This window comes from Pipistrellus hanaki (genome assembly GCF_964339955.1).
Source record: "Pipistrellus hanaki genome assembly, chromosome: 8".
Taxonomy (NCBI): Eukaryota; Metazoa; Chordata; class Mammalia; order Chiroptera; family Vespertilionidae; genus Pipistrellus; species Pipistrellus hanaki.
Window position 1 is genome coordinate 79758418 of NC_140510.1, and position 12276 is coordinate 79770693.

General features: G+C 36.8%; 1 protein-coding gene across 1 annotated transcript in view; it reads left to right on the forward strand.

Annotated features, from left to right (window-relative positions):
• The first annotated feature begins 3034 nt into the window (after window positions 1–3034).
• Window positions 3035–12276, forward strand: part of CPS1 (carbamoyl-phosphate synthase 1) — a 109003-nt gene continuing 99761 nt past the window's right edge. The window contains exon 1 of the mRNA XM_084891408.1: window positions 3035–3354. Within this exon, the coding sequence (XP_084747534.1) occupies window positions 3229–3354 (126 nt within the window). The 5' untranslated portion in view covers window positions 3035–3228. The remainder of the gene's footprint in view (window positions 3355–12276) is intronic.

A 12276-nucleotide genomic window follows, 5' to 3' on the forward strand; every position in this document is an offset into this window, starting at 1 on the left:
GAAATTTGGTAATATTTATCAAATATTGATATGCATCGTACAACAATAGAAACAATGAAAATGGAATATGTTGCAGCCATTTCAATTAAAGTTTTAAAAGAACATGTAATGCCAGGCCAGCATGGCTCTGTGGTTGAGCATCGATCTATGAACCTAGAGGTCACAGTTTGATTCCCAGTCAGGGGACATGCCCAGGTTGTAGGCTCCATCCCAAGTGTGGGGCATGCAGGAGACAGCCAAAGAATGGTTCTGTCTCATCTCCCTCTCCCTTTCTCTCTGGAAAAATAAAAATATATTTAAAAAACAAAAGAACATGTAATAACATTGAACATACTTATTATAGTATTTCAAGAAAGGACAATGAAAGTTAATCACACTTTTCAAAAGTATGACCCATGCATACAAATAAATGCTAAAGAAAAATATACTAACTTAATAGCAAAGGTTATGTTTGAAGGGTGGGCTATTATCTATTTTTATGCATTTTCCAAATTTCTTTAATATCAAATGAAAATTAACACTACTTTGTACTTGATATAGTACCATTTTGAATACTAGATATCACAATAATAAAGTAATCAAATCAATTGCTCTTAGGGATTTGAAAGGCTGAATGCTTTCAATCCTCTAAAGAAATGATAAATTATGAAGTTAGTTAAGGATAATTCTCTCTCTGCCCCTCCTCTATATATGTATTCATATACATATATATGTATAATCTTTCAATGATATACACATAAATACTACATGTATTTATTTCTCTCTATATATATTCAAGGAATTTTCCAATTTATGAAAGAAATAGAATATTTTTTAGCATTAAATTAAAAAACTACCAGTATACTATTTGCTCCATCAAAAATTGAGAAAAATGATGTTTAGCTTTAATTTAGTTTTAGTTTTCTACATGGGATTGTGCAGAGAAAAGTAACCCAATCCTGCAACTATGATAAATGTTAATAGAAAAAAGGGCCTAAATTTATATGTACTATTTTGCTTTTTTGAGTGAGAGATTTATAAGATTAGAGAACCTAATGGCCTGGCTCTTACAAAATGCATTTCAAATGCCCGGATTTCCTCAGCCCCTGTGTGTGCGCGGGTGTACAGGCATCACCCTGCCTGATTGTGAGGAGAGGACCATGTAAATACAACCAGAGGGAATAAAACCAATTCAAATTAAAAATGCTTTTTAAAGAATGCTTTGAAAAAGTGTCTTTAAACAAAGTGAAATATTTTCACTAGATTTTTCATGTCAGACTTAAATGTCACTACTAATTAACTCCTATCATCTCACCCTTTTGGTCTATCTTAATGTATACTTCCTCACTAATATAAGCATTTGTTTTCCAGTTTGGTTGTAGATTTCAGTCTGCTCCCAACTGTCATATTTAATAAAAGCACAGACAATAAAAGGAGGAAACATTTTTCTAATTTGGGAAAGGCACATCTCAATATATATATATATTTATATATGATGAGACCAAGGCTTAACCTAGAATTACACTGAGCCAGTAAATACGGTTTCTAAGTCTTTAATTGCCTAAGTTGTGAGTTTTCTTTCTGACAGTTTTCCTCCAATTCTTTTTTTTTTTTTTATCATCTTTCTCTCATATACATAAATTTCACCTTTGTTCAAAGCCCTTCTCTAAGCACCACACACACTATTCATGGATTAAGGGCACCCATTTTAAAGCATGCAGAGTCTTCCATGTTATCATTTCTATTCACTTCCTCACCCCATGCCAGCATTTAGGCTTCATTGGACTGTTCCAGAGCTTTTTAAAACATGCCATAGGATTTCATGTGTGTATGCTGCTGCTCATGCCATCCCTTCTGTTCTTCTTCCCTCTATCTACTTGGTATACTCTTTCGCATTCTTTAGGACAGCATGGTTCAACACAACCCCACACTTAAATTTTACGGCACATGAACAAGGGAGTTTATTTATTTGTTTTTTTTCATTGTATCTGGACACCCTACCATAACATTACCTATTTTATTCATTACTTATGTACACTAGATTAGACTGTTTTTAGTTTTCTATCACCAGAAGCTGTGATAGAAAGTGGTTTGGATTTGGAGGGTGTTTATTCATGAATGCAACAAGTAAGACAGATGATTGAACTTCAACTTAGTTCTTTTTTTAAAAACCCATCCTCCTCCTCTACCCCCTAGTTCTGGCACTCATCCTATGTCAGTAAAAGTTATAATCTCTTTATCATTTTATGTTCGTGTTGGGAGGTCTGGAGGGAGCCTTTATTTCTTGGCCTCCTTTGCAAGGTATCAAAGGAGAATGCTGCAGTATTTCCTGATTTACATAGACACATGACAAGTGAGAGCTTCCTCCCAGCCAATGAGAACCTGTGCCTGCCGGATCAACCATGGGATTGAAGGACTGAATTATGAATTTCAAAACTCAGTTGAAGCATGAATGTTCAAGTTTTGAGAAATTTACATGTAACATTTTAATAATTAAAAATCCTTTTTAAAAAAAATTAAAATCAATGTTTGCCATTGTTTCCTACACTTACACATCTGATACTAGAGAGGGATTTAAATAGGCTGCTTTGCTCCAGTGTTTTACTTACTATCACCCATTGCTTTAAAATTTGAAGCACAGAACTTTATTATCCCAAAAGATCAAAATGAAGCGAAAGCAATATATTTTATTCTCTATTTGTGGAGAAAAGTCCATTCTGACATCCTTCTTGGCTTTATGTGATTTCACTGTCTTTTTCCAAGCGGAAAATGGCATGTCTTCAGGTTTCTTTAGAAATCCAAGATTTTTTGAGAGAAATTCGGCATCACATCTAATACAAGTAAAAAGCCTTTGATCCTTGGCATTATTAGAAAGTTGCTACTCTTTAGGGTGAGATGCCTAAGGTTGTCTAGGTCATTCTATTCAGCTGCATAAGCAATTCCTTTGATGGGTGATTGGTTTTCTACAACACTAGCATTATTTCAGCAGGAGAAGGTAGTGTTTGATGTTTTGCAATTCGTATTACATGTCCATAGAACATCTCCGGGCATTACCTTGGGAGGAGGGGTTAAGAGAAGGAGGAGCTGTGGCTGAAGACATTTAATAACAGAATGAATGGAAATTCAAAGATCCCCGTGCAGTCAGCCCTCAGCACCTGACTGTACTCCCCTCTCCCCAGCTTTCTTTCGCATTGATCATAAAATATATGTAATTTCATTTAATTTTAGTCACAAATCAACATCTTCAAAATGACGAGGATTTTGACAGCTTGCAAAGTAGTGAAGACCCTGAAGACTGGTTTTGGCTTTACCAATGTGACTGCAAAACATCAATGGAAATTTTCAAGACCTGGCGTTAGGCTCCTCTCTGTCAAGGTAATATTCTCATATTCATGGCTTCTGATAAAACCCTATGGCATGTAGTTTAGTGTTGAAGGAAATATTTGAATATAGTTCTGAAATGCTAACTTATTAACATTTACTTTACCATAGAACCTACTGATTTACCTGATGCTTATTTTTATCTGCTCCGAGTCAAAATACAGCAATATTCACACACTACAGAAGGAGGGTCACAATTCCTGTTAACATGTAAACTGCCAGGGTTCTGTTTAGAGGGCAAATGTTTTAAAAGGTTAGCACTACTGCTCACAGTTTGGGTTCAAACATGGGGTTACTTTTATTCATGAGCCACATGATGCTGTGTTGAGCCCCTGTTCTATATTGCCTCACTGTAAACTTTCATCTTTTCAAATGTCTTCTTTTCTCTGAAAATGTTCGAAAGGAAAATATCTGATACTTGCAGATCTTCATGTAGACAATGATTTTTCCTTTTTCCTCTTAGCCCTTCTTTAGAAGGCCAAATTTATGAGTTTTAGTTTGCAGAGTAAGACAGAGACAATTAGGAGCTGATAATTCTGTTCCTCTGAGTGTATGTATAACTGAAGAGCAGGTCCAGGAGGGGAACATCAAGTGCTCTTCCTTGCCCCAACCCCTGAATTATGAGAGTTCATCAGATTTCTGTTCCTTTCTATACCTTTGTGAAGACATTCATTACCGGAGAAGTCTGAAGCTACTCCATGGGAACTTTGACAATGCAAATCACCTGTTGTGAATCTGAAGCTGGAGTGATCTCAGTAGTTCTTTAGTAGTAAGAGCTATTAAAAGTGAATTAGAAAAAAAAAAAAAAAACCCGAACAATTTATCTCAGTGAATATAAAATTAGGTTGTAATAGTTTTAAGTATTCTGCTTATACTTTATATGTCCACCGGGTTGACGAAAAGTCCTTCAAATGGTTCTACAGATTCTACTGCTTAGGTTGCTCCAGTCAGGGTTCAATATGGTCGTAACTGAGTGACATCTGTAGGGTTTGGCAATGCCCCTAGATTCTTCTGGCCTTCACTGATAGGAATGGGGAAGGGACAGGAGTAAAAGGAAAGGAAAAGAGACAGACAGACAGACAGACAGAAAGAGACAGGCAGTAAGGACTAAGAGATGGGAGGTGAGAGTGGGAGAGGGCAGACACACACAGGCACACACACACACACACACACACACAAACACAGATAAAGTGAGTAAAGTAAGTCAAGATCTCAGGATAAAGTAATAAAAAAACTACCATTTTAAATTAAGAAACCCAGAAACAACCATTTTTTAATCCAGATTAATTATAATAAGAGAGCAGTAAGGAGAAATGTTCTAAAACATCACCAAAGATACAGTGAGGAGCTATAAACTATGAGAGTATCTGGTTTCAGTTCAGTGTAAGTGATATGTGAAAGGTACTCATATATAACTTCAAAGAGAATGAATAGTAATGAGAACAATATTGCCTAGGGTTAGATTGTGGAAGGTATGCTGCTCTCAGGTCAATGAACTCTGGCCTCTACTGGTTGCCTTTCAATGTCTTTAGAGGTCACTCTCCCCTTGGCGACAGAGAGGGTGGGTTTGATAACAGCAGTGACACATTTGTACTTTTATGTGGCCCTCCCTTTCCCTTGCATAATTGTTTGTGGCTAATATTTATATAACATACCTGCTAATAGACAGATATATTTCACTTATGGGAAGAACAACAAATTTCAAGGTGTCCTACAATTAAAAAGAATTTGATATGGCCCTGGCCAATGTTGCTCAATGATTACAGCATCAGCCTGCTCACTGAATGGCTGTGGGTTTGATCCCAGTCAAGGGCATGTACCTGGGTTGCAGATTTGATCCCTGGCCCCAGATAGGGTGTGTGCAGGAGGCAACCAATTAAAGTGTCTCTTTCACATCAATGTTTCTCTCTCTCTTCTCCCTCTCTCCCTGCCTTCCACTCTAAAAATCAATGGGAAAAAAAATATCCTTAGGTGAGATTAAACAAACAAACAAACAAAAAAGAATTTGATATTAAAGATATATATGATCACCACTGTAAAATATTAAAATATGAAGGTTTTAGAACCATAATCTCTTTCTATTAGTAGTGTAAGATGTTCGGTGCTCATGATTACATTCAGCCAATTGTAGTTGATTTGGATTCTAATCCCTCCTCTGTATTTATCAATGCTCTAAACTTGGTCAAGTTATATATTCTTTTCAAACCTAAATTTTGTCATCAGTGTGTGGAAATGATTCTTTATTCAAAAGATTGTGTGACCTTCACACAAGATCAGTACTTAAAAATATATAAAATACTTTAAAAGCAAAACTGGATAATTGAAAAAATAAATTCTGTTCTATGCCTTTCAGTAGGATTTAGTAGGGAGTTAGATCAGAGTTGTTTTTTTTTTTTTATGTTATTCATGGGCTACACATCCACAAATGACAAGACATATGTCAATTTCTCAAATACTTATAGTGGTGATTTTTTTCACCTTTGCCTTATATTAAACCTATCTTTAGAAAGATATCCTATCTCATGAAAGAGTAATATGCAAATTGACTATCTTTCCAACACACAAGATGGCTGCCCCCTTGTGGTCAAAGATGGCTGCCTCCAAGGGGACACAGATGACTGCCACAAGATGGCCAGCAGGGAGGGCACTTGGGAGGAACAAGGCCTGCAGGGGAGGGCAGTTAGGGGTGACCAGGCCTGCAGGGGAGGGGAGTTAGGAGCAATCAGGCTGGCAGGGGAGTAGTTAGGCATCAATCAGGTTGGTAGGGAAGTGATTAGGGGGTGATCAGGCTGGCAGGCAGAAGCAGTTAGGGGCAATCAGGAACGCAAGCAGGCAAGCAGTTGGGAGCCAACAGTCCTGGATTGTGGGAGGGATGTCCAACTGCCCCTTTAGGCTTGATCCTACTGAGATCGGGCCTAATCTGGCAGTTGGACATCCCTGGAGGGATCCCAGATTGGAGAAGGTGCAGACTGGGCTGAGGCACACTCCCCCACCATACATGAATTTCATGCACTGGGCTTCTAGTTACTTATAATGAATTAGACTCAAAGATTATGAAGCAAATATTTCTTCCAATATGGTGAATTCATTTCCAAAAGATAGGAGGAACAATCTAATATCCTATTTTATTCACTAATTAATTCATTATTTCACAAGTAAACATGAAACTTTTATCCTGATAGTATATAGATAGAAAAATAAGTGGAAATAAATAGTTAATATAGATAGTCTCTGATTTCATGAAACTTACAAATTTAAAACTCTGAGTTCACAAGTCTTAGAAAGTAGCCAAGAATAAATGGTTTTGTTTTTACTTGCAAATGAATCTGGGAATTTAAGTTATTAAATTAAAAAGGTTAAGCTCCATATAAATAGAAAAAGGTCCAATAAATACTGCTTCTAACATTAGTCCACTTATTTTTAAGAATTGTGACTTGTGTTACAATTAAGGCAGGAACCTAACGGTCTAAGTATCCTTGTCTCTGGCACTTCAGATACAAATCAGTCACAGGAATCATTATTTTCTTTGAAAGGTTTTCATTTTGTAAGATATTATATTCTGATTCTAACACAGAAGTATCTATTTAGCTCAGTCTTGAGAAGCTATTGTAATTTGATTAGAATTGGCAACTACAAAAACTCCTACAATTAGAACCATTTAGTTTTATTGTAGTAGCTTCAAAGACATTCACAGAAAATAGATTTTATTGTTATATTGGAGCTTCTGTATATAGCAGAGGTGGGATACAGGTATGCATATGACACACTTTAAAAAATAACTGTATTATACTTTTACTAAAGATAGGTTTATGACTGGATTTCATCCATGATAACCCAAATTATTGAAATAATAAATTAATGCTCCAATTCCAAGTGAGCTGTTGCAGAATTAGTTTGAATAGATGAGCAACTTTACATATTTTTATTGGACAATATTTATTTAAATTGGAGGTGGCCTCTCTTTTGAACATTTTAATTTATGTACTCCACTTTTCATAGCCCTCTTTCTAAAGTATAGACTTATTTGTTTGTCATCAACAGATGTTTTGAACTTCTTGTCACGAAATCTTTGAAAAAGCAATAGCTGACAGAGCTTAGACTAGAGTGGGGGTGTGAGATAGCTACCCTGTTTCCCCCAAAATAAGACAGTGTCTTATATTAATTTTTGCTCCCAAAGATGCACTAGGTCTTATTTTCAGGGGATGTCTTATTTTTCCATGAAGAAGAATATGGTACACATTTATTGTTGAATGAAAATAAAGGAAATTTATTATCTGTATACAGTACGGTAGTATGGTAGTTGTCAACACAAACCAGACAAACTGTGAATCCTACAGTATCAAGAATTTTTTCATTTATTCAATGACAATCATGTAATCATCTTCTGGAACATCATCATAACAATCCAATTCCTGAATTTCCTGGTGAATTTCTTGTGACTCCATTTCTTTCAGAATCAGTGGACCAAATCTCTCATGTTTAGCCTAGGGGGGGCCTTATTTTCAGGGGGATGCCTTATATTTCAGTCAGAAGGAAACCTGTAAGTAGGTCTTATTTTCGGAGGATGTCTTATTTTCGGGGAAACACGATAAGTGCAACACAGAAGGAGGCTCTTGCTACAGGACCAAGGATACCTTTCTTCCATGTTGCATCTGAGGCACCTCACTCGCCTCACCCTAGTTCCAGCTGTGGCTCAGAAACTAAGGATTCAGGTGAGGGAAATGCCCAAAGAACTGGCACCAGTCTTGGCCTCATGCTTCCCTCTCTAGCTGATGATGCCTGGAGTTTCTATCTAATCAGGCGTAGCCAGACTTACTGCTGTTTCAAAGGCTAATTTAGAACCCACTTCTGTGGAAATCGAGAACATTCCTCTGCCCTCACATCCTCTTTAGAAGTTCTAATAGTCCTGATTTGTGCTAACGGTGAGAATATAGTAGATATCTCATACCAGAGGTCACTTCAAGGTTGCAAGTGTTCTCTGTTAGACTGAGCGTGCTCCATGTGACCAGTATTCCTCAAGGTTTCTGCAATGACAGAGGATTGAAGACTGCTCCATGGACCAGGGTCACACTTGGTGTTGGACTCTTCAGCCCTGGTGATCTCAAGTTCACACTTGACTTTCTTCATCTGGCCTAAGGAGTTCAATTCATGAAAGTATTTTCGAGTCCCCTCTATTCTTTTTCTTTTATTCTCAATTTGATAAATGCTACATAGTGGTCTTTAACATTCCATAGAGAGCTTATTGGTTAATGTGAAGCTCTTTCAAATGAATCAATAGGGTTGCTGTATCACTAAGAATTCTGCTGAACAAGTTTTTTCTATGATGAGGATTAATAGAAGATCATTTTACTTTATTATTATAAAGTAAAAATTACCAGGTAGCATTGGAGATATCTCTCAGATTCAGAACATTGTACCACATAGCAGATGCTAATAAACCTACAATTTCTAAACATATTTTGTAATGGAATTTTCCTAAGTGCCATATTTTATTTATAATGAGAAGCATAATTGGAATAAAAATCACTTATAAATCCGACTCATTTGTTTATAAATGCCCAGAACATAGAAGTATTCAAGGATATCAACCTCATGTTCTTTTCCCCCAACACTGGCTGAAGTTTAACCAAAGGCAGATGACTGAATATTAACTTGGGATGTTGTAAGGCTTAATTGATTACTGCTGTTACAGTATTTTGAAATCCTGAAATGTTGACATTATAACTACAGCCAAGTCTCATTAAATATTCTAGAGAGCAAATTGTGCTGTAATTCTGAATTATGAGGATCCATATTTTGAAAGTATAACTTAAAGAATAAAAAATTAGCTTTCATGTATCAATCCAGAACATTCCAAGATTTTAGCTTTTCACCATATTACCTATGCAATAAGAAACTGAAGTAAATTCTGGCTTTAAGCTTCCTCCTTGCAAATCTTGGCTCAGATTTATTTGATTCTTAAGAGGATGAGTACTGATATGAATTACTGAGCTCAGAATCATGAGATAAACCAGAAATCAAACATGTTATACAGCTTTAGGCCTTGTTGTGAAAATGAAATAAACACATGGGGCTTCTACTTTTTCTGATGTGCAAATAATTTACATATGCAAATAATTTACATGACAATCTGACAGTCATAGCATCAGATTCCCAGAGTAGACCATTTTTATTTTCACTCTTAACTGAAGAGGCTTACTGTAGCTATAATGTTTTATATTCAGATCTTTTAATTTTTTATTTTATTATTATTTTTTTATATTCAGATCTTTTATAAAACTTGCTGCTAAATTAGCCCGAGGCTCAGTCAGAGAGAGACAAGTGCTGTATGCCGTATGATTTCACTCCCATGTGGGATCTAATAAAAAAAATGAACTAACAAGCAAAATAGTGATAGACTCAGATAGAAAGCAGGCCGACAGCTGTGGTTAGGTGGGGAGGGTTGAAGGGAAGGTAGAGGGATTGAGCAAAAAAGAAAAAAAAAAAGAAAGAAAGAAAAAACAGCCCTCATGGACACTGCAAACAGTGTGGTGATTGCAGGGGGGTAGGAGGTGAGAAGGTGAGGAGAGGGGGGAGTAGAGGAGGGTAAAAGGGGGATAAATGGTGATAGACCATAGACGTGACTTGGGTGGTGGACACACGGTATAGTGCACAGAGGCTGAGCTGTGGAATTGTGCAACTGAAATCTGTATGATTTTGTTAACCAGTGTCAGCCCAATGAACTCAATGAAAAGAAAATGAATAAATAGATTAGCTCGAGAGGCTTTGCATCCAGAACATTTTACTGGTGACTTCTCACACCTGGGGGAAGAAACTATGCTGTACTTCCCATTTCAGAGATGTGTAAGCACCGCAGTCAGCACAGGGACACAGGCAAGTCTGTTTTGTGCAACGACACATGTAGCAAATCTGGTTAGAATTATAATTGGGCCACGAACATCACATGGATCATTTTAATGTGGCATTTTTGTTACTGTGCTTATAAATCTGAAGCCATAGTTGTTTAACCTGGCTTCAGATTGCTCTAAATCATTTCTCCTGTTGTAATTTTATTGCTTACTCAAAAGCCCATTTATATACTGCACTTTATCTTAATACAAAGTACATTATATTTTTTCCTTTTCCTTTATTGGCTGCATTTTGAGAACACATTGTTTAAATCAAAGAATCAGTAAGAATTCTTGTTTTATATGGCCGTTAGTAATGCTTTAGGTAGGATATTTTAGGGCCATGCTGCTTAGAGTTGACACATTTCTTCCACTTCAACCAAAATATTGTCATGTGTTTGGAACAGAATATGCTGTTTTTCAATTTGTTTCTTTCTCACATATTTCTGCAAGTCCCAAGTATGCAAAAGCCTAACGTGATAGGTGTTCACTAAGCAATCTTAGACTGCAAGGAAAATATATTTTTGATTTGTCTCCAGTGTTTTGAACTAAAAGATTCAAAGAAAACTGATTCAAAGTAAAGAATCAATATTCTTGAAGCTAGCTCAGAATGATGCAGGCATGTGGAATGATAAATGAACAAGTGGATGATTCTTAATAACAATACTGAATGCAAAGGATAAGCCTAAGACAATAATAAACACAGGTTAAATTATAAATTGTGTTTTAATGTTGACTATTACTTCCTAAGACGAAGCCCTCTAAATCAGCTAAGCACAGCACCCTGGACACACTTTCAAAGCTTTCTGAAAGGGAATTTGGTTGTGTGACCCCTACCAATAGTTGTTGCATTTTCTTTATTCTGGAAAATGCTTTGAAACATCTGTACTTTTAAACTTGATCTCAAACAGAGCATCTATATAATAAAAGCCTAAGCGACTGTTAAGGCTGAACGACCTGAACTGGTTGCTATGATGTGCACTGACCACCAGAGGGCAGGTGCTCAATCTGCCCCTGTGGTGATCAGTGAGCTCCCATAGAGGGAGCACTGCTTAACCAGAAGCTTGGCTTTCATATCCACAATATCTGTGTGCTTCAGGCTAAAATAAATCAAACTATAAGTATAAACTAGTTTTAATGCATTTTCCTTGCTATCCATATTAGTTATAAATCCCTGGGCTATTTTTATTTATTTATTTATTTTGTGGGCTGTAGGTATGGAAAGGGCTTGTTTGTATGTTTTGCAATTTAAACATATGGGTGGGAAAAATATAATTCTGAAGAGTTGTAGATGTTAATTGCAGATACAATTTAAACATTGGTTTAAATTTTCAAGGTCAATCAAGAGATTTTCAGAAGGCATAGAGAAATGTGTGTGTGTGTGTGTGTGTGTGTGTGTGTGTGTGTGCTATTTAATTTGAGATACTTGAATGCTGACTTTGTGGTTCTTAGGCCCCCAAAAGTGAATGTCCACTCTTGAACACTACCAACACGGGGGCACCTAAGGACCTTGGGCTATGACTGATGTTTAAGGGCTGTGTCAGTCACCTGAAGTCTGGGATAATTATTATTATTTTTTAAATAATAATAATTATTATTTTCTCTCTTGATTTCAGAGAGAAAGGGAGAGGAAGAGAGAGATAGAAACATCAATGATGAGAGAAAATCATTGATTGTTGCCTCCTGCACCCCTCTGCGCCCTCCCTCACCCCTCACCCCCCTCTCTCCCTCCCACACGGGGACCAAACTCACAACCCAGGCTGATGCTCTATCCACGGAGCCCAACCAGCTAGGGCTGGGCTAATTTTCATGTTTTGGGGCTATACAAAGAAAGAAAGCACTCCGGTGTCTGCAGTGCTCTGCATTAGAATCCCCATTAATAGCAGAACTTTATTTCTTGAGACTCTCGAAAGCCTTTGGATTCTTATCCTAAATTTGGATTCTTAGAACCACATGAGATTTAAAAGTTATTTCCAAGAGATATTAGGAAAAGTTGAGAGAGAGAGAGAGAGAGGGAGAGAGAGAGAGA